Genomic DNA, 21,008 nt, shown 5'->3' with positions numbered 1-21,008 from the left:
AAAGTGTATGTTTTACAATTTTTTGTTAAATTTTGGATACAAAACTTAATATATGTTTTTTAAGTGCATTATGGCCTTTTACTCTTCATTTAGAAAAATATCGTAATTATTTTATTCAAACCTAAGACAAATTAAAAAAGTCACTTTATGTGTAGGACATTCTTCCATTTACTAACAAAAAACAATTTGCTAGAAACCAATTCTATCCAATTAACAAAATTTTATTAAGACCTAATTTATATAGCGTATAGATGTATAAGTTATTGAAGAATTCCCTAAATTAAAAAAAAAAAATTCAAATAATAAAAATGGTGTTTCGTGATGTGGAATTTAGCTGTTAAATTATTTTTGTTAATCAATTAATCACACATTATTATAGTGCAACTGCAAAAATGCAAATTTCAATTTTCCGCTAGCAAACTCCATGCTAATCAAATAACGTCACTTGAATAGATACACTCAAAAAACACAACCAGTGATCCGATAAATCAGTTCAAAACAAAGAATTGCAATTAAACGATAAATCAGCGTAATTATTTGTCTGCTAAAGCAATCAATTACTGCGACCAAACTCCAGCATCACATTAACGTAAAAAAAGTGCGAAATAACAAAATAAAACTTTGTAAAAGGAATTTCAAAGTTGATTATGTAACCGTTAGCTCGTTACCGTAATATAATAGGTAATTTAATTCGTCTTCCAAGCCTTTCTAAACCTCATACTTGCTAATTTTATCCAAGCAATCGAGAAATAATTCAATTGTGATCTAACTTTACTGTTGAAAATAATCCAGAATAACGGTATTTTCATAATGCTACACATCTGGTAAGTGAAATAGATTACCGGCAGAAGTCAAAAAAATTATTTGAATTATTTTTCAGCGGCAAATTTAATGTTTTGCCCTCTCTCGACTGGTAGCGCAACTACAGCATACTGGAAGTGTTTTACGCAATTGTTGATAGGTGGCGCTCGAACGCGGTAAATATTTAATTTCAATTTGAAAAGGATAGAAAAACTCGTATTAAAAAAGAATGTCTTTATTACTGTTTACTGCTACATTAAACTGTTATAAAAATACAGAGAATGTAATACATGACATCACATTATGAAATAAATACTAATTCATGGACGGATTGGAAGGATCAATGGTGGTGAGTTTCTCAGGCTGAATAGTGGAAACGTAATCAGAAGCCTGATCAGCGATAGCTGCCGGATCATCTTGCAATTCATCGTGTGAATTAAAGTTGTCATAAGGACCATTTGTGGACTGTTCCAAATTTTCCTTATCAGTCAGAATTGCAGAATCATCCAGTTTATCCGATTTTTTAGTTGATTGAGTTGAGCGAAGCTTATTTATAATATTGCTAATATGAATAAAGTTATTTTTGATATTTTCGGTTGTCGGAGTCGACTGAGTGGTCGTAACTGTGGGTTTTGGTTTCCTGAAACAATGTGTTTACAAATTGTGAAAATAGCTAAATTAATCAGAGCTAGGTTAATTCGAAGCCTTCTCAACCACCAATCACCTGGGTTAAAACACTAACTAATTCTACCACCGTGTTAAAGTTGGATTATAATCGACTATTCAATTCAAATTAGGTTCGGGACCTTAACGGTTTTCTAGAAGCTATTTACAATAACTTAGTAGAGTTACGGGACAAGGTGGTAGTTAAAAATGACGGCACAATTTATAAATAACCCAAGATGAGTCGCTGTTGAGCTCTCACCTTCTTACCCCTGCGCAGTGGACACAGGAATAGAACCATAATTATAATAATAGCAACGGGTTTGCTCGCAAATGAAATCTTTAATTGAGACACAATCGTCGGTATCCCATTCGAAATTGGGGGCTTTTAGAACCACACAACCATTAGCCGAGCCGCTATCACTACTAAAACAAAATTCATAATCAGTAATTCAACGAAATTAAAACACTTACCTCTCCCTTGCAGTTCTCTGGGGGCTGGTACTACCACTGACAATATCGGATATTGTAGCCCCATTCTCGTCGTCACCTTCTGCTTTTTTCATGTAGTTGAAAGTCGCGTTAAATGGAAGTCCAGTGCTCATCCAGAGAAACATATGAGTCCCCAGACGGTTCCCCGAAGTCCAAAAATCGAATTTGTCGTAGCCGGCATTTTTGAGGTATTGCGTAATAGAGTCTGCTTTTTCTTTAGTTTCAAATGAAACTAACTGGAGTCCTAAAGATCTGCAGTATTGGTAAGCCAGATAGTAGTTCAATTCGGGCGAGTAAGGATTCATCCTGCTGACAAAGTACTGTACGCCATCGAGTTGGATGGTAGTTATTCTTTGTCCTGTTAATTAATAATTAAAATGAGACAGGTACACATAAGATAAGACTAGTATTCGGTTTAACCAAACACGGAGTCAGTGACCTGTTAGAAATTTCGTTGCAACAAGATCCTCGTGGATCTTCTTTGTTTAAACAATTAAAATATTTGAGCAGTCACGGACTCGTCCGTTTTTTGGTCCATTCAAGGACGAGAAATTGAACAAAAAAAGTCAAAGACCTGCAAAATGCTAATACCGATATATAGAAAAGAATAACTGATCGGACCCGAGCTGAATATTTATTAACTATTAGTCATATTCCGGAACTAAGCGAGACTCTATCGGATATAAAGATGTGAAAAAAGCCGTTGCTATGAATACAAAAAAGGTCTATATCCAGACAGGATACTAAACCTGTTAAATTTTAAATACATCGCACAACCTTGAAAAAATTCAAATGCTTCTCCCTGTGTCGCCGAGCCAAAGAACCCTTTTTTCCGAAAAAAACCGCGAGACGACTCGCGGCAATAAATATAATGTTTGTGTGAAATCAGAAAAATGAGACTTGCCGTACAAGACTCAGGCCATAAATAGTACCAATTTCCCATTCAAGGGCGATTAACTGCAAAGAGATATTTAAGATTTTTACAGCCGTGGTAAAAACTTGTTGTGCTTTTTACAATTTTTCTGAAACGAAATTGCCCAGCATTCCAGGCAATCGTTCAAACAAAGCGCATGTGTGACTTAACAATGACTTACGTGCAATTCAAATTTAATGCAATAACGAACTTAGACTATTAAAAAATTGGATTTATTGCAAATTTGCCAAAAGCAGCGCTAATTATCGATAATAGTGTTAGATGAAGGGACTTACCAGTGGACAAACTAATAAAAAACACTAAAACAGCAGATAAACCACTAACGTAACCCATGATGTTTCTTTATCAAAAGCGAACTCGCCGACTGAGAAGCTTTACAATCGCTTGTTGTTTTTGTGGCTGTGATTACCGGATGCAACTTCCCCCTATCCCTCTCCCATGGATATTCCTATTATAAACTTCAGATGGTTATTTTTTTGACCTCTTCGTCGGAACGTCACGAACGAATTTTTTTATTGCATCATAGAAGCTTCGAAGATCTTTTTTGCAGATGCTTGACCACCAATTTAATTTCACAACTACACAAAAACCGGGGCTTATTTACATAATCATAAGCTCATTACGGCAATTTATTTCTCCCCTCTACACAAATTCTTGCGACTAGCACGAAAAATCCGATTTTTTCACAAATTCTTCCAGAAAAACATGTAAATTAAACTCGTTTTGAAAATGTTCTGTTAGATTTGGAATCTGTGCGAAAATCAAGCAATTTTAAACAGTTATATGTAAGGTTAATGGACCCATCGATTTATTGCTAATAAATTTTTTCAGCTTTTTTCTTTTTTTGATGAAGTCACGAAATTTATGTTTCCTGTGGACCTGTGAATCAAAGATCTAAAATCAATGTTCACTGCTAAACATATAATTAAAAATTACTTAAGATTAATGACTTATGCTCTTATTTATGTTAATCACTGTAATCTTCAACTTTGGGAATTATAACCATTCTGGGAATAAAAATAGTTTTTCCATTATTTTTCTTCAACTGTTAAATAAAAGTTATCATCTGAGTCACTTGAGTCACAGTTTTCATGATTACAGTTAATTACATATATCCATAATTTATTAGAAAAAAATCATATGAAAATGTGTAGCATTAGATCAATCTCAGACGATTAGTTTTATTATTTAATCGACAAGACCACATTTAAATCCGAAAACTATCAAGTCAAATTTAACTAATGTATTCGAAATATCACCAAATTCATAATACATTTTACCTTTAAAGAAATATAAGTTTCTATATCTGAATACTCTGGTTATATTTGGAGGTATTCCAGTAAATAATTATGAAATAAGGCCATTTTTCTTTGATCTAAACAAACACTCATCAAACTCAATGTACAAGACTTTCTTATAAAATATATGGGTTTTTCCAGAATATAAATATTGCATATTTTTTTTCCTTTTGGTATTCCTAGACCATTATGTCCACTTTTAACATTAAAACTTGAAAAATCAATTAAATAATACAAATTTTTAACAACAATTAAAACATCACCTGAAGGTATTTGATAAATATTGAAATTTGAAAATCATCTGGCTTTGTTTATGTCTCAGATCTAGCGATTTTTAATCACTATGAGAATTTTTAGAGAATTTTCCGAAAACGTCTGTTTTTAAACTGTGCACGTGAAACGTCAAATAAAATGACAAGTCGAAAGATAAAACTTCAAAATGGGCTAGAATTAGTCGCTAGCGTATAATAATAAAACAGTTAACGGTCTTCTTTGAAGGTAAATCATAAATTTAGTTATTAAAATCATAATTTTTTTGATCATACCATTTTACCTTTCTACTTATCATTTTATGTGACGTTTCACAGACATACGTTTTCGAATTCAAAGATGACTCGATTACAAATTATCTTGATCGCTCGATATAATAGTAACATTAACACTACTGTTTTTTTGTTTTTTTTTTTAATTTTTATGTTTTTTTTTTTAATTTTTATGTTTAAAGTTTATTTAGAATTATTAATTGTTTACGCTTATTGTTATTTACATTTATTACTTTCATAACATATATTATAAAAAAGCAAATTTTCTGCAAATAAATTTTCATTTAGGGTGGGGGAAGCCTGAATTGCTTGAAACTTGAAACACCCTTCAAATTGAAACGGAGAATTCTAGCTACTTTTATACTTTGTCGCATTGAGAATTTCATTGTCGCACTGTTGGCAACACTGACCCGAGCGGACTGACTGCGACCACAGATTAGCAACTAATCTGTGCTGCGACTAACAGCTTAACAGCATAACAGCTAGAGCCACAGATCTAGAGCTAGTGTTGTGTTCCGTGTTTTGAAACTTAAACCCACATCTTAAACTATGGGAACTTTTGATTTGATGCGAGATTACATTAACTCTTCAACTGGTCCTCCTGAGGAACAGATAAACATTGAGGATGTATTGGTAATGTCTCCGAAAACTCCGATCTCGGAAATACAAGTTGTGAAAATGGACGTTTTCGATGAAAAAAATGTGAGGGAGTGCATACTTTCGAATATTCGATTCCAGGTGCAGAGATACCAAAGAGGGTTAAAACGTGTTACATGGATGAAATTACTGGAATTCCTAGGACGCCATTTTGATTGTGTCAAACTCAAAACTTATGCTCAAGTTTTTGTTGATTTTACAAAAATGCCCATTGATAAAGACGAATTAAAAGAACAAGGCATACTTGAGATGGACAGCGTCACGTTCTACGACATGATGTTGTCGGAGTTCATATGGTTCGCTGAAGCCCATCACAGACGATGCTGTAGTAAAAAAAAATGGTTGAGGAAAATGCTACAAAACTGAAACAAAGACTCTTGTCGAAACCGATCCGGTTAGCAATTATGAAGAGCATTTCTGTTTTGAACCCCAATCCTGACTACATCTATAATATAGTCAATGCCGCCAATATCTATCAAACTGCTTGTTTTAATCCTCTGGATGGTTTGAGAGGCTCAGCTCTTCATAATGGCATTTTGATATGCAACAAAAATGTTTCTGGGAGTCCCGGCAATATAAAACACTGCGCTGATCTTTTAACACTAGCAACACCCGAGTTTGCACACTATATTGTTCGTCAAATATTTAATGATTTCAATTTCTCAAGCTCATGGAAAAACCATGATCCCAATCAAGCCCAATTTGATTTTGGAATGCCAAATAAACAGCCTCTTGAAATGGGAAGACAGGCAGAAGTGACGTTATTCAACCAAATTGGTTCAACTCTTTCCCGCTAGCAGCTACAGTGTTCATTGAGCGAATCGATTTCGAAAAATTTCTGCACATACCAGTAATTACCAAGGATGAATATGATAAACTTGGACTCTTTAAACGCAATCCATCTCCTTTTTTCGGTATTGACATGAGACCTGATGTGTTGTTTTTTGAATGATGTATACATTTTAAATACTATTATACATATTATGTGCAGGTGACATAATGAACTTTGTAAACTAATTTATATTTATATTTACTTTTGTTCCGTTGGCACATATTTTGCCGGGAGTTCCCCGAATCGCTTGAGGAGAGGGGAGCCGTTCCTGCCAGCGTCACGGTACTTTTTAACGTTAATTTTTTTAATTTATATTTTATTATTTTAACACTTTGGTTATAAATGCATTAAAATGTAAAAAAAGAATAATAAAACTAGGCAATTTGTTCATTATTCAAAATGTTTTCTTCATCGAATCCACCGAATTTACGGTTTAAATTTGTAATTATATACTTTTCCGAGACTCTAACAGGTACTAGATGGCGATTTATCATCTGAAGGTCTTTGATAAATATGTGAAACTTCTTAAAAATCATCTGGTAAAAAATATAAATAATCTGTAATTAATTTCGGTTCTTTATATGAGTTATTTGAATCTTCCAAAAAATAGACAAGACAAAGAAACCACAATAGCTTTATTATAGTTCGCCAAGGAAGTCACAGATTAATTCTTTTCAAAGTGGTGGTCAATTTTTAAATGGTCAACGATTTTTTTGCTGGAAAAGAATAAACTTACGTCATCACACAAAAGTGTGTTCATGGGTTGAAGGTCTATTAGGTCCATTAATTTTTTGTTACAACTTGAATCTCTTGGAAACATCGACTTAAGACAAAATTAAATTTTCATTTTATACCCAACACTATCCTCACAAATTTAAAGCAGTTTGAAAAAAAAATTGGAATGCACGATGACATCACTGGGATTTGCTACAAATAACAGTTAGATTTGATACATTAATTAAAAAAACATGCAATTAATTTGAAATTATGTGATACTGAGGACTTGTGTGGTCTAAAAACCGGTATTTACATTTGAATGAAATGAAAGAGGGAATCTGCAAGTAACAGAAAAACAATACAGATTCCTGTAATTGCTCTTCAAATGAAAAGTTAGCAGCTAAAACGAGCAAATTGGATTTAAAAATTATAACAAAGAAACAAAAAAATCAGTTGTGTCAATTTTTTATTAGAATTAATTAATTATACAAAAACGTCTTATTTCTTGCCTTTTGGCTTAGCCGCTTTTGTTACATCATCAGGATTATCGGCGGCTTCCTTTGCTCTCTTAGCACGAATACCAACAAAACGAGCATCAGCACGCGCCTAAAAACAAAAAATATATATTTACAAAAATTCCAATCCAATGTCAAATTTCTTACTTTTCTAAGAGTGATAAAAGCGTTGAAGTTCTTTTCTTCTTCAGTTGGAACCCTCGCTTTTGTCCTGACCGCTGATTGGCGGATAGGCAACACTTCAGATGTCAATTGAGTGGCGACCTAATGGAAAAAATTATACACTATAAACAAATCTTAAATTTTACCTGATTTTGTTTGCGCTTATTTACAAATATAAACAACATACTGTTCCAAATCAAATCGGTTCAAAAAATAACGACAAAATTAATATACAGGGTGTTTACGGTCTTGGAGTTGAAAATTGACCTAGTAATAGAAGAATGCAGAAATACTGTAATCAATAAAAAAAACTCACAATTGTTATTATTAAGAATATTATTTAACTCCAAAATATTGGTACACGGTTTGAGGGTCACTGGAATTATTTTCGTGTTCAGATAAAATTGTATTGTTACAACAAATAAAAGAATCGTATCCATGACAATAAACGAGAAAAGTCACTTCATAGCTTTGACACTGTCATCATTTGCTTTGCTTTTGCTTTAGTTTTTTATCAAAATTCGAAGATTTTCTGTTTAATCTCTTCCAGCGAAATGGTTTCCAATCGATTTGATTCGTTTTTTTAATTTTTTTTCCAAATTTATTAAGATGGATGGCAAAAAATTATAAAATAATGAATTGGTTGTCGTGATTATGATTTACCGTGAAACACAAGGTAATTATACTAATGGCCGAAGCAGCAGTTCTCAAACAAATAATATAAAATGAATTATTTCCTTTCACAAACGTGAATTTTTGTTTTATATAGCGTATTAGTTTTCTTTTACAGTGAATATCATCTCATTTAAATTTCAACCTCAAGACCGTAAACACCCTGTATATTAATAATATTAATTACATGTACTTTCTCCATAAAAAAATAGATCGACTTAGTAAAAAAAAAACATACAGCCAAGTTTACATCAAGTAACTGTCTCATAAACGACTTCAAAATAATTACAACAATAAAAAAACACAAAACTTTGTATTGAAAAAATATCTCAACTTCATTTTTATCTAGAAAAAGCAGCAAAGTGGATTTTATATCACACATACAAAAAATAAACAATAATTATTTGTGTTTCAAGGGAGGAAAGTGTATCTTTTCCTCCTACAGATGGAAGTTGATGCCTGATACTAACACCAACAACCTAACACTCACAATTTCCCTTGGTATCCCATTATCGCCATTAAATATAACAACATGTTTTTCCGTTTCTATGAGAGACAAAACTTTTACTTCCTTGAGAGGTTATATTGTAATTTTGACAGAGAGAGGTATAATTTTTACCTCTCTGAAGGGTAACTAAAAAATTAAGCTGGAAAAACTTGCTTTCTGTTAGGGTCGTAGGAAAAAACAATAATCAAGTAATGTAAACACAGTATTTAAGAAATCAATTGCCAAGCGGTCTCAGACAATTCTCAATACATAAAATGAAGAATAACCAGAATCACAGAATAACAAACAATCCACAAAACTTCATTGTCTCAGAAATATTTCTCAATAAAGTTTGTGAACAACCCCAAAAATTACCTTTCTTTCTTCCTCAGTGGCTTCACCAGGCCTCAACTTCTTCTTGTTATTGATTGGGAACAAAATAAGTTTCGACTTGTATTCCTTCAAACGTTGCGCGTTTACGAGAACAGATTCAATAGACTTGTTCCTCCTCCTGTAATCAACAGCTATGCCAATAGTCTTAGCAAAATTGCTGTTAACTCCAGCGGCCTATCAAAAGAAATCAATGAAAACAAAAAAACTGGCACAAAACTCAACACACCTTCAACTCCTGTAAGGTAAATCCGCGCCCTGCACGCACTTTAGTGTGATACCTGACTGTGGGGCACCTAACGATGGGTCGCAAAGACCCGGCTACAGGTCTAGGAGCTACAGCCCTAGCTTTCTTGATACGGTTTTGCTTCCTTCGTATTTTTCGCGCAGGTTGGTTGAACCAAGTCTTCACAAACCTTTGCCAGTCCTTGTGAAAGTGCCCATTCGGGATCATATTATTTCCTTTCGGCGCCATGGTTGATCCTTAAATTACAAAAAGCGGTCAAAAACTGTCTATTTTAACCAAACAACAACATGTAAAAGCCACGTTTTGAGTAGAATTACAAATTCACAACACTGTTACACATAACCTTAATTCGGCCATCGGCAATATTTGGTAAGTTTGGTAGATTTAAGGTACCCAAAGTGGGCCCAAATTGACAGGGACGGAAAAAAGGAGGTGATATTTCGGGATATTTTGGAACTTTATAGTTGGATGTTAAGAGATTTAACAGATTTTTTGCGAAACTTAACACCAACCTTTGATGGAAGAACCAACGCGGTACACAACAGACAACAAAATGACAGAAGACAGCCACTAAATTTGACACGTGACACAAACTTTGCGCGCGCATAAATTTCCACATTTATAAATAACCGGTAAATTTAATCATTATTAATCTGTTAAATAATTTTTAGTAAGGACATAATATCTAATTTTTTCATTTACTTAACAACAATAGTAGAAAACGCATTTTTGTGTGACTTGTTGTTGTGTATAATTTTATTGTATAATAAATGATAACTGACAAACGAAAAAGAAGTACCTAACAATAGATGTTGACTACAAAGGGTGTATTTGGTGTTTTATATCACGGTTATTTAAAATGTGGTAAAATAAGGCAAGAAACGCAAAATGTTTACAAATTCATACAGATGCGGCAACCAGTAATACAGTTACTATTTGTATTTAGCAATAATTAATGCGCGCGCATTAAGAGCAACTTGAATTCTTTTGGCGGGTTTTTTTAACTCGTGGTAATGAAATACATGAGAAACATTTAAATTTTATTGCAAATACAATGCCTTATAAAAAGTATTTAATTTTTTCATGTTTATCATTAACAACACGAAGTCTTGAAAGACCAGTGTAACTTTAATACCACTTATAACTTATTATAAGGATATAAAAATATACGGGAAGTATAATATAACATAGAACATATCAAAATAATAATCTTATGCTACAAACTATGATGATATTAGAGGTACACCAACATTTGCAAGAAAAATTGATCGATAACTAAATGTTAGTTATAAATTTGAATAATGATGAGATAGTTCTTGAAAATGTGGTAACAAACTAAAACAATTCAGTCCAGCAAAACATTTTAATTAATTAATGAAGATAAAACTACAATATTTTACAATAAATTACCAATTATAAGGCAAATCCGATTTAAGGAAAAATATACAATTTTTAAAGATAAAATTAAAGGGAAATGCCTCATAATGAGCGCTGGTCCAAAAATATACAAATTCCGATTCTAATAAAACAGAGCAAATAAATAAATAAGTTATAGCAATGTATTTGTCATAACTTCCAAGGCGAACTATATATATTATATATTTTAAAGAATATCACAATTTTTATGTGTTCACAACTGAAAATAATAGACTCAGTCACTTGATAAACATACATTTAAAAAATAAGACAAATGAGTATTGTATAAATATGTATAAATTGATTAACAATTTGTTAAAAATCCACGATAAAATAATAAATTGTATAAAGTTCCTTTACTAAAATTAAGCCAACATATACAAAAAATAAAAAACCTGATAATGTTGTTTGTCAATTAACTGACTTCATTATTTTCCCCCATGATTGCCCATCAAATGTTAAAATCCCAACATCAAATATGAAAATGTGTTGCCGAACAATAATTTCTTTTTTTTATAAATATAGACTTTTCGTTTACAAAATATAGAACGCTTAAACGTCTGTTTAGTATTTTTACAATACATTTTTGTGCTGTAAAAATAGTAAAAATATCGGTAATCTCCATTTTTTATTCCTTAAAACTAACGTAACACATTTTCTTATTAACTATCGATGTAAAATAAAGATGACACGAGTTGGGACATGATAAAAAAATTTTTTTTATAAAAAATGGAGACCACTTTGGACCTATCACATTCATATAGCATCACTAAAACAGTCAACAAATGTAGAGATACTATCATTTTGTATAGGTAAATCAATTTTGTGATTAAAACGGCCGTTTAAGGGCACATAATCAAGAATTTACATAAGAGTATTTACATTTTTACATTGTTATCTACGTATTGTTTATATACAATGCATCTGTAATAACTCTACGTGGATCTACGCGGACGTTTCACAGCTTTGTCGGGGGGACTAGTGGGAGACACAGATCGCTGCTTCTTTTTGCATGTGGCACATAGGAACACCTAAACCAAAAAAAAAGATAATCTCCATCAACAAGCCGCCACCGAACTTTCAGACACCCCGTATAACCCATAAAAATATACAGCCGAAATTCTGCACAAATAAAAATTCAGTCAATTATTTCTATTAAAATTATTTAATATGGCGATTGGTACCCCTGATCCAACACAGGGATGATTACTTGATTGACATAAGACTACTGGATTATGACACTAGTAAATAAAATCGAGTCGAATAAGACGAAATTGACTTACTTCTGGTATATTATTTTTTTTAATCCGAGCACAGGAGAGGTGTATCCATGTTAGACACTCCAAACATTCTATCATAGGTCTACCTGCAAAGGGTTTGCCACAAAAACAAGTAACTAAGTTAAAAGAGTCGCTATCTTCATCGTCTTCACTCTGTTTATCCTTCTGACCTGAACTAGTGGACTCGGAATTGACACTACTCCCTGAGCTGTCCAAGGGAGGGCTTTGGTTAGTCTCGTTTCGTAGATCCTGGCACAAAAAAAAGTCACAAACACCACATGCTGGGCTAAAAGTGGGCTTAAAGTAAACTTACGTCTTTTTTCCAGCCTTCGTAATTCGCATATTGCAAAACCACTGTACAAAAATCATAAAAATCGGCACTAGTTCTTGGACGTCTATAACCATTTGACATTCCAGCAACGTCTGTAACAGACTGAAAAAAGAAGGAAAAAAATTAAGGGTTGTTTGAGAGCACGAAGAGAAAACTGTGGTTATTTGGTAGTGGTGCAAAGGATTGGGTAAACTGGGAGTGTGCATATTGGAATGAAATGAAAATTTTCTAAACCTAACCTAAAGTTATTTTAATAACGACTAGATTATGGTAAGTGACTTACGTTTTTCTGTTCCATAATTGCGGGGGGTACTGAAAAAATCACCTTCAATTAGAATTGAATTAAAAAATACCAAATATGATAGCAGAAACCAAATAGCAAAAGTAAATGCTATTAGATGTTTAGCATACTTACATGACAACTCCTTATTTGTCATTACCTGGGATAGGACTATGTTTTGAAATTTTTCGATTGGTTAAACATAAGATAGGCACTAAGAAGAGAATTATTTTATTTATATTTATTCGCGTTCTACACTAAACTTTGGAAAATTCTGATGTCAGTCAGGTTGTATGTCAGTAAGAAGGGGCATCAGAGCGAGACAGCCGTCGCAGACATAGCCCTATCTCGCTCCCAAACATCCACGAAACGTATTCAAATAACGCTGACTGCAATGAGCTAGACAGAGATGTCAATATTGACGCACCACCAACAAAAGTCCGACACCAACGCGCCAAATTTCAAAACCCCAAATAAAAATCAAATATATTTTATATAATTTTATTTGTCACAGGTATTAAATTTAAAAAACATTTTATATTAAACATATGTTTTTCTTCGTTAGGTATAAATATATTACCAAGCACTCTTAAATAGGAATGGTAAAAACACACAACACTTATACACATGTAACCCCTACGCAAAAAATTCGTTTAAACAATCTTATCTTTCCCTGACGCTTGTAAAAACTAAACGGATACAAAATCAGTCTTATGCATAATGGGTTTTATTAGAAACAAAATAACCTAGTAGTGCAGTAACACAAGTCTCCAAACTATACATATCACAATTTTCCTAAACAAAACATAAAGTGACAATTGTAAGAACTACGTCGATTGCAAGGGCATTGCGAGCATGTTGCTTTGTATATTAGTGAGCGTCTGATGTATAGTGCGAAAATTAGGCCGATCGACCGGTTTTTGTGCCCAGCAATCCTTCATGACTTGGTAAATAGCTGCCGGTGTGTTTTCCGGACTTGCCAAAACATTCCCGGCTTTTAAAAACCTAACGACTTCTTCGTGCGTCATCCCGAAATATGGTTGCAACGCAAACGAGAAAATCTCCCAAAGACACACACCAAAAGCCCAAACGTCCGACTCCGGCGTGTATTTATTGTAGAGAATGCTTTCCAAAGGCATCCACCGGACCGGAATTGCGTCCCTTTCGCTCCCTTTGTAATAATCCTGAAACCACAAAATGAAAAATTACCTCTCCGGGGATCACTTTATCTCACCTGGAGATATATTTTTTGTGAAAGTCCAAAATCGGCAATTTTTACAACCATGTTTTCGTTTATCAGACAATTCCGCGTTGCCAAATCCCGGTGTACGAATTTGCGGTCGGACAAGTAGACCATTCCGGAAGCGATCTGTAGAGCTACTTCGAGCAGTTCCAAGTGACTCAATTGGTTGTCTTTGAACACGTCTCTGCTCCCATATTCGCCATCTACGACGCTGCGTACGACGTAGTTACTGGGAGAACACTGCCGTAAAAATTCGTTAAGGTCCCCTTTGCCCATATACTCGAATAAGAGACACATGGGGCGTCCTATGGCACAAACCCCCAACAATTTAACAATATTGGGGTGGTCAAATTCGGCCAAAAGACACGCTTCTTTCTCAAAATCATCCTGCATGTCTTCAGACGCGTCATCTTTCAACATTTTAACTGCCACTAAAGTGAACTCTTCCCCCGAGACTAAACCCGGGGCTTTGGCTTGGAAAACTCGTCCAAAAGCCCCCTGCCCCAAATCCTTGATGTAAATAATGTCATTGCGTGGAAATTCAAGTTTTTCTAACTTCGGGTTGAGGGTTACCCCATGTCGGTGGTAGGCCATGTTGCTTGGTAACTTGTCTAGGTCGATGTTAACCTCGGCGGTATCCGTGGGGTTGTACCCCAATCGATGTTTGTGAATTCGATGGCAGAGTAGAATTAAGAGAGTTAAGATTATTACACCTAGAAGGCCGATTACAGAATAAATAATAAGGAATGAAGGGGAGAGAAAAGTGTCCATTGCGATAGCTGCATCTTCTGATTCCTCAGAAGTGGAATTGAGACACCTGGGGATGTCGCAGTGTTGCCACCTTACTGACGAGTTTGTTGTGAAACACCAGGGCTTTTTTTCTTCGCCGCCGGCATTGCGGCAATAATTTTCAGAATTTCTCAATTCGGGGAAAATGTCAGGAGGAGAATTGTGCGAATGGGGCTTCTGGGAGTCCCATCTTTGGCAAGCTAGACCGTCTTTGGTCACGTTCACTTTGCCTTGATAAAAACGACCACGTCCTTTAATACAGTCATCTGGAAATTCTCACCTAGATTGGTTATTAATCAAGAAAGTAGCTTACATGTTAATTCGTCTTCTTTTAGTTCCACAAGGCCGGCATATGAACATGTCGCAGTATTATTTAACATTTGATATTTGGGTAACTTTTCACATACTGGTAGTCTAAAGTGGCCCCTAGATTTGAAAACAACCCCATTGGATTTCTTGTCTTCAATATGTGCCCATTCCTTGTAGCAAAAAAGTTGTTTCACTGCTATGCAATCTTCATGGCATAGTGGAAGAGGATTGCCTAAGTAGCAGTCAGGAAACGCATAAAAACATAACAATTTCTAGAAAAATATTAATAACGTATGTTTTTCTCATCAGGATTTGTGTTACTTCAGCTGCATGTCGACAAGGTTCATTAAAAGTCTCAATAACTTCTTTCCAAAGCGCCTTAGTTATCTCTTCGTTTTCAAAACCTCCCGAATTATTAAACCACACCATCTTTGAATGTCCCACGTAATTTTCACATATCTTGCCCCCGTAAATCCCACAATAACTTTGTATTTCTCCATTGCTTATACTAAAAACTACCAATAAAATTACAAAGTGGTACATATTTTTCTTTTTCCATTAAACTAGTCATTGACTTTATTTGGTATTCTAACTTCACTAATTCACATTACTGGAGTTTTAAATTATAAACAATTTCATTAAACTGTCAAAGTATTGCCAAAAAAGGAGCGGCTACAACCCCATTCGATCATATCATCAGTTTAGGTCTCTTGCGCAAGTGAGAATAAAGACTCAAGAGAATGTACACTCACGAGAATTCTTCTAGCATTACCAACCTTTGATTTTTTGCACCAGATTCCATAGCATTATCCAATTGTAGAAAGTCGGCGAAATGTTGGCTGGTTGCCTATATTTAACTTCACCATTTATAGCTTCTAGATAATATAAGTTACTAGCAAAACAAATAATAAACCAAGATTTATAAAGTAAGAAGGTTGGCTGGTAACTTGGAGTGAGAGACACTAAAGAGCGAGTAAGATGGCTATATGGTGACGTCAGTGGAGTCTTGCTTGATCAGCCGCAGGTTTCAGACTGACAGATTAAGGGGGCCAACGTCCTGATTTAGCCAGGACATGTTTAGGTTTTTATTGTCTTGTCTTGTTTTACATTTATGTCCTGATTTGTCTAGATTTAAGGACCAACACAAGTGGGTGTGCAATTTTTTGAGATTTACATTTGCAGTGAAAACAAAGTTTTTTTCAAGTTAAAGTCTGCTTTTTCTCGTCAATTTTGATTTTCAATTGTCTGAAGTTGATCACATTATGTCAGATTTCAGATTTGTGTTATTATTATTGTGTTGCATCTTGCACTATTTACCACATCTTCCTTTATAGATCTTGTATGCTTCTAGCCTTATTTTGAGCTTTATTACTCAATAACGCAAAAACTATGCATCGCAGAGTATTTTAACCTGTTGCATCGCGTTCAGCGGGTAATTTTACGTCTAAAAAAACATATTTCAAGCGTTTTTAAACTCAAAAAATTCGTGAGCTTTTAAATTTGACCCAATAACATTTTATGCACTATTTTGAGTCTTTAAGATCACTAGAAATGTAAAAAACGTTATATGGATCCATTTTAAAGTTAAAATTTTTTTGATTTTTGTCTGGATTTTGGTCGATTTTTGGCACCCGGAGCGGTCTGTTCAAAGTAACTCCGGACTTCTTGGTGATAACCACTTATGTTTGATACCATTGGAAAGAAAATTTAATTTTCTATCATATACAAAAAAGACCAGTGTTCTGCGATAAATAGGTATCAAGAAAATTTCTGATAAACTAACAAAGAAAAAATGAATAAAATTATAAATTAAAATATTGCAAGTTTTAGCAAAATAAATTTATATTTTTTTATCAGTGTATTTTACCGTTAATAAAAAATATTTTATCAGTATTTATTTTACGGAGTTCTAGTTTTTTAACTTAATAATATGGTTATTTATCCTATTTTTGAACGAAACCTCTAGTGACGTCAATTCGCGCAAATAATGCGCACAAGTGATTGGTGCAAAGCTACGAGGCAACCTTCTTACTTTATAAATCTTGATTATAAACTATGTTACAGAGTTGTAATATAGGCCACCAACAAAACACATTGCCATTTTCCTGAAACAACAACTATCTACAATCAGATATTGCTATGGGATTTGGTGAAAATAACCAAACGTTGGCAATGCTATTTAGAGCGCGTTTGTATAACAAAATATTGGTTAAATCTTTTGATAAGATCGAAAATTACAATCACCCGGATAAATACTGAAGTAACTATGTAACTAGTAATACAGTTTATTTAAAAACATACAACTCTCCCTTGCCACATCTTTGAAGTATTATATTACATATAAAATCAAGTAGCACGTAGGGCACACTGATATTTTAACGAAATACCTCAGTTTAAGACATTACAATTACAAAATTCTGTTTTTTACTTTTTGCTCGTGCTGCAAAATTAAAGACGGTTGCATTTGCGTGAGGAAAAATTGAATTGCAATATTTTTTGTTCATACTTTTTAATTTCATTTAATTTTATCAGACAGGGTATTCAACTTAAAATAGGTTAAAATATCAAATGTAGACCTGTATGCTACAAAGTTAAAATAAATAAAATATACATAGGTTTCAATGAAAAATGCACAGCAAAATTGACGATGAGGTTGTAGTAACATTATTAACGTGTTTGTATAAAATTTTCTTATTTTTAAATAGAGATCACAGACATTTTTTAAAAAATTACTTAAACACATCATAACAAGTAGGTTTTCAATAACAAATTATGGGCGCCTGAACGATATGTTCTCTAACTGAATGATGAAGTTCGCCATATATCACTAAAAAGCCACACTAACACAAAAACAATTTTTAGCGAATACAGCGAACCCATTGTTAAAAAATTGCTATCGGTCGCTAATGATTTATGAAATCGATTGTTAAAAACATTGCAACAATAAAATGACTATTTAAAAAGGGCGGCAAGTTGGGCGATTGTGTGTTCTTGAGCAAGAGCGGCCAGTTCTTTGACCCATTCGTCCAGCAAAACAGCGCATAATGCAACATGTTGTGCTTCGTTAAATTTCGGATAGAGTAAATTACAACTGTATTCTTCAGTGGGAACCATCGCAACGCTGTTTTCGGCGACTTGACTCGGTCTTCGACCTAACATTTTCGTAAACGATGGCAAATTCAGGCTCCGGCGTTTCGGTTCGTTCCGTTGGAACGGTTCCGGTTCCATATTAAACGAAGATGATTTTTCTAAAGTGTTACGCCGCGCATTTATTAGTCTCGTTTCTCTATCGACAAGAAAGTCTTTCGCTGCCCTTATCAGACTTGCGCTATCAGAACGCCTATTCATATACTCATCAATGCTTTGTTTCAAAGAACCAATAATCTAAACACAAACGATAAATAATAAACGATAAGCAACTGATAAAATACTCACTTGAAATAATGATGGCACGTTCGGTTGCAACACCAAGCTGTCGTCTAATAGATAAGTCCGCAAGAGGGGTTGGGGGTACACCGCCAACCTTGAGATTAAACCAGTCACATGCAAATTGATATAAAACGAATTTGAAAGAAAATTTTTCAGTTTTTCAAGGAGAATAGTCAAGAAAAGTCCCGCACTTCCAGAACTGTTCAAATGATCGTTATCTATGACCACAGGAGTGCTCTTTTTAACTTTATTCGACGATATTTGCCAAACTGGGATTTCATCCGAGTCGTCAATTTTTATTTTCAAACTTTCGTAACCACTACTTTCGCCCAAAGAAGATAAACTATTACAATTTTCTTCTGAAACGCAACCACTTGCATTTGCTCGAAATAATCGGTGACGACTTACCTGTATTGCTTGGATCTTGAAGAATTTCATCACAACCCGTATAAGAATTATTCCAAGACTGACACGCCGCTTGACAGCTTGCAATTTTATTCCTGGCGTCGTACAAATACGCGTGGTATTTTCCGCAGAGGCTTTGTTGTCCCCCATAGTGATTCCAATGTATGTTATCAGTTCGAGGTGATGTTGGTAAATCACAACAAGTCGGTGCTAGATTTAACAATTTTTCAAAACTCTGACAATGGGGGTCTAATGGCAACAACATTCTTCTTTGAGACAACATCAAGTGCAGACACGGTTGCAAATGTTGGAAAACCAACTCAAGCATCATATCCTCACAATTTAAGTTAACCATGGTTTCAAATAACGACAAAGAAACTAGGCACAACTCAGATGCGGAATTAATTCGTTGTATTAATATGTTCAAGAGTCTTTGTCCATCGTAATCCATATTTATCAGAAATTTTAATAAAGCATATAAAAGACCCGGTTGCGTTACTGTGCGTAAAATTAATTCTAAATAAGCGGTAGCGGCTACTTGCTCGTCAGTATTAGTTTGTAAAAGCGCAGGACCTAAGACGGGTATCAAAAAACCGCGAAATAAAAATTCTTGTAGTTGTTTTCTAATCATGGGATGTGCGACTTGTGCTACAGCATTGCTAAACTCCAACGATGTTACAAATGTTGATAAACCCTTAATGTCGTTTACGTCATCGGGAGTTAAGCGACGCCAATCAGGTACTGATATATCGTCCAGAATATTTGGTAACAAAGAATATAAACCGTTTAAACCGCTGGCAGCTAACACTGCAAAATTTGACCGCTCTACTATGTAAGTAGCGACGTCTTTATTTTTCTTTGACAGCGACATGCAGAGCAACAAACCGTCTCTAGCCCTCATCCCTATTGAATCCTCGCGATGCACAAACGGTATTAACAGCAAGAAAATTATAAACCTACAATTGACAACTCCAGTATTGACATTACTTAAAACTTGTTATTTACCTTGAATTATTTTCATTCTTCTGGAAAAATAAATCAATTAAATCAACATTTTGCATTAAGAGAGCGCACAATTGATTTAGTAAGTCGACAAGAAGTTTTTCTATGTCTCTGGAAAACAATTCATCTTTACAGGAGTTGAGTAGTTTCAACATTGGCCTAAGAAACGGTTCATGGACTAAAAGGACGTGTCTGGATCTACTGATCAAAACTTCATACAACTTCAACTGTTCGCACCTTACAGCGTCCTTAAATCTACGAAATAGTGATATCAGTGACACATTTTGCGTTTCGTAGTGACGTACTTTCCAGCACGGACGCCCCATTCAAACAACTTGTCAAGGATATTTTCAGCAAGCATGTATTCCAGACACTGAGAAGATGACGAAATTGGAACTCTGAGCTGGTCAATTTTCTTCATATCGTACAACAGAAGCGTCACCATCTGCTCCAAATGGTTGACAACCCCCAGAACATCATCATTTTTAGGCAATTGCTAGAATTCACATTGACAAGTAACGTAACCTCACTTTTTCTTTTGTCAAAACCTGGGTCCGATTGATGATCTTTAAAGCTTGATGCCAGTGTTCTTTGAAACTGTCGTAGCAAGCTTGGGGGTCGCATTCTTCCATTGTGCTGCCCATCAAAGCCCGCGGCTGCTTATTTAACATGTTGTACCCACTGCGTATCCACTCCATTTTTGTCGACTTCTAGTTAACCCGCTGAAATACCATACTGCTCGTACCCCATCAAGTTATTATTAATAACACCAATTCAATAAACTTATTTATCTCATTTCAATACACTTCATTTAAATTATAGATAACATAATGCTGGTATTTACGCATTTTTTGACGGACCACTTTCTCCGGTTTGAGTCCGAACTAAGATACGTCAAAACGCCCACGTGACCCGGATGTCACCATCTTTGGGTGATTTGGCTCATCAACCCGTTTGGTTGATCACTTTTTCAGGTGGATTTATGAAAATTTGCAACCTACTAGGGTTTATTTTTATTCGCTTAATTCGTTTATTATTTATTTGCTTAAAACAAATGATACAAATATACACCATCTTTGGTTGATTTGACTCTTCAACCCAAGATGGCGAACGTT

General features: G+C 34.4%; 5 protein-coding genes across 10 annotated transcripts; all 5 read right to left on the bottom strand.

Annotated features, from left to right (window-relative positions):
- Positions 1–1,020: 1,020 nt before the first annotated feature.
- On the bottom strand, positions 1,021–3,444 carry LOC123006351. Of its 4 annotated transcripts, none has more exons than XM_044400772.1 (4): positions 3,166–3,444; positions 1,939–2,314; positions 1,735–1,887; positions 1,021–1,441 (listed from the first exon to the last, which is right to left on the bottom strand). In XM_044400772.1, the coding sequence occupies exons 1-4, from the start codon at positions 3,221–3,223 to the stop codon at positions 1,117–1,119; spliced, it is 912 nt and encodes a 303-aa protein (XP_044256707.1). In that variant the 5' UTR covers positions 3,224–3,444; the 3' UTR covers positions 1,021–1,116. The 4 variants fall into 4 exon arrangements, with proteins under 4 accessions (XP_044256707.1, XP_044256706.1, XP_044256709.1 ...); XM_044400771.1 differs by having other exon boundaries at positions 1,735–1,890; positions 3,166–3,440; XM_044400774.1 differs by having other exon boundaries at positions 1,299–1,441; positions 1,727–1,887; positions 3,166–3,443.
- Positions 3,445–7,385: 3,941 nt separating this feature from the next.
- Positions 7,386–9,996, bottom strand: LOC123006372 (60S ribosomal protein L13). Its single transcript, XM_044400801.1, has 5 exons — positions 9,922–9,996; positions 9,392–9,645; positions 9,148–9,339; positions 7,599–7,715; positions 7,386–7,542 (listed from the first exon to the last, which is right to left on the bottom strand). Exons 2-5 carry the CDS (start codon positions 9,635–9,637, stop codon positions 7,435–7,437), a joined length of 663 nt encoding a protein of 220 aa, XP_044256736.1. The 5' UTR covers positions 9,638–9,645; positions 9,922–9,996; the 3' UTR covers positions 7,386–7,434.
- A 440-nt stretch (positions 9,997–10,436) lies between these two features.
- LOC123006373 (PHD finger protein 23-like) lies at positions 10,437–13,022 on the bottom strand. Of its 2 annotated transcripts, none has more exons than XM_044400802.1 (5): positions 12,852–13,022; positions 12,720–12,748; positions 12,419–12,538; positions 12,109–12,354; positions 10,437–11,856 (listed from the first exon to the last, which is right to left on the bottom strand). In XM_044400802.1, the coding sequence occupies exons 1-5, from the start codon at positions 12,871–12,873 to the stop codon at positions 11,761–11,763; spliced, it is 513 nt and encodes a 170-aa protein (XP_044256737.1). In that variant the 5' UTR covers positions 12,874–13,022; the 3' UTR covers positions 10,437–11,760. The 2 variants fall into 2 exon arrangements, with proteins under 2 accessions (XP_044256737.1, XP_044256738.1); XM_044400803.1 differs by having other exon boundaries at positions 12,877–13,022.
- A 189-nt stretch (positions 13,023–13,211) lies between these two features.
- LOC123006370 (tyrosine-protein kinase transmembrane receptor Ror2) lies at positions 13,212–15,757 on the bottom strand. Its single transcript, XM_044400800.1, has 4 exons — positions 15,379–15,757; positions 15,062–15,329; positions 13,951–15,014; positions 13,212–13,900 (listed from the first exon to the last, which is right to left on the bottom strand). The coding sequence occupies exons 1-4, from the start codon at positions 15,598–15,600 to the stop codon at positions 13,544–13,546; spliced, it is 1,911 nt and encodes a 636-aa protein (XP_044256735.1). The 5' UTR covers positions 15,601–15,757; the 3' UTR covers positions 13,212–13,543.
- Positions 15,758–17,326: 1,569 nt separating this feature from the next.
- Positions 17,327–20,765, bottom strand: LOC123006177 (FHIP family protein AGAP011705). Of its 2 annotated transcripts, none has more exons than XM_044400454.1 (6): positions 20,442–20,765; positions 20,199–20,389; positions 19,897–20,148; positions 18,895–19,847; positions 18,493–18,845; positions 17,327–18,441 (listed from the first exon to the last, which is right to left on the bottom strand). In XM_044400454.1, exons 1-6 carry the CDS (start codon positions 20,589–20,591, stop codon positions 18,010–18,012), a joined length of 2,331 nt encoding a protein of 776 aa, XP_044256389.1. In that variant the 5' UTR covers positions 20,592–20,765; the 3' UTR covers positions 17,327–18,009. The 2 variants fall into 2 exon arrangements, with proteins under 2 accessions (XP_044256389.1, XP_044256390.1); XM_044400455.1 differs by having other exon boundaries at positions 18,493–18,842.
- Between the last annotated feature and the right edge of the window lie 243 nt (positions 20,766–21,008).

The sequence above is a fragment of the Tribolium madens genome, unplaced genomic scaffold, assembly GCF_015345945.1.
Source record: "Tribolium madens isolate multiple individuals breed KSU strain unplaced genomic scaffold, Tmad_KSU_1.1 Scaffold_2;HRSCAF=44;Tcas5.2_LGX, whole genome shotgun sequence".
Taxonomy (NCBI): Eukaryota; Metazoa; Arthropoda; class Insecta; order Coleoptera; family Tenebrionidae; genus Tribolium; species Tribolium madens.
Note: the sequence above shows the minus strand (reverse complement) of the source record. Positions and strands in the feature narration are given on the sequence as shown.

Coding starts and splice junctions, on each gene's coding strand:
- LOC123006177 (XM_044400454.1), bottom strand. CDS start 20,591: ATGGAGTGGATACGCAGTGGGTACAACATGTTAAATAAGCAGCCGCGG. Junction 18,846..18,894: donor TCAAGATCCAAGCAATACAG/GTAAGTCGTCAC, acceptor GTTGCGTTTCAG/AAGAAAATTGTAATAGTTTA. Junction 18,442..18,492: donor ACGTGCCATCATTATTTCAA/GTGAGTATTTTA, acceptor GTTTGTGTTTAG/ATTATTGGTTCTTTGAAACA.
- LOC123006373 (XM_044400802.1), bottom strand. CDS start 12,873: ATGACAAATAAGGAGTTGTCAT. Junction 12,749..12,851: donor GACAAATAAGGAGTTGTCAT/GTAAGTATGCTA, acceptor TGATTTTTTCAG/TACCCCCCGCAATTATGGAA. Junction 12,539..12,719: donor CAATTATGGAACAGAAAAAC/GTAAGTCACTTA, acceptor TTCTTTTTTCAG/TCTGTTACAGACGTTGCTGG.
- LOC123006372 (XM_044400801.1), bottom strand. CDS start 9,637: ATGGCGCCGAAAGGAAATAATATGATCCCGAATGGGCACTTTCACAAG. Junction 9,340..9,391: donor TTACCTTACAGGAGTTGAAG/GTGTGTTGAGTT, acceptor TTCTTTTGATAG/GCCGCTGGAGTTAACAGCAA. Junction 7,543..7,598: donor CTTTTATCACTCTTAGAAAA/GTAAGAAATTTG, acceptor TTTTGTTTTTAG/GCGCGTGCTGATGCTCGTTT.
- LOC123006370 (XM_044400800.1), bottom strand. CDS start 15,600: ATGTACCACTTTGTAATTTTATTGGTAGTTTTTAGTATAAGCAATGGA. Junction 15,015..15,061: donor AAAAGAAGACGAATTAACAT/GTAAGCTACTTT, acceptor GAGAATTTCCAG/ATGACTGTATTAAAGGACGT. Junction 13,901..13,950: donor CACAAAAAATATATCTCCAG/GTGAGATAAAGT, acceptor TTGTGGTTTCAG/GATTATTACAAAGGGAGCGA.
- LOC123006351 (XM_044400771.1), bottom strand. CDS start 3,223: ATGGGTTACGTTAGTGGTTTATCTGCTGTTTTAGTGTTTTTTATTAGT. Junction 2,315..3,165: donor TTTTATTAGTTTGTCCACTG/GTAAGTCCCTTC, acceptor ATTAATTAACAG/GACAAAGAATAACTACCATC. Junction 1,442..1,734: donor CCTGTGTCCACTGCGCAGGG/GTAAGAAGGTGA, acceptor ACATTGTTTCAG/GAAACCAAAACCCACAGTTA.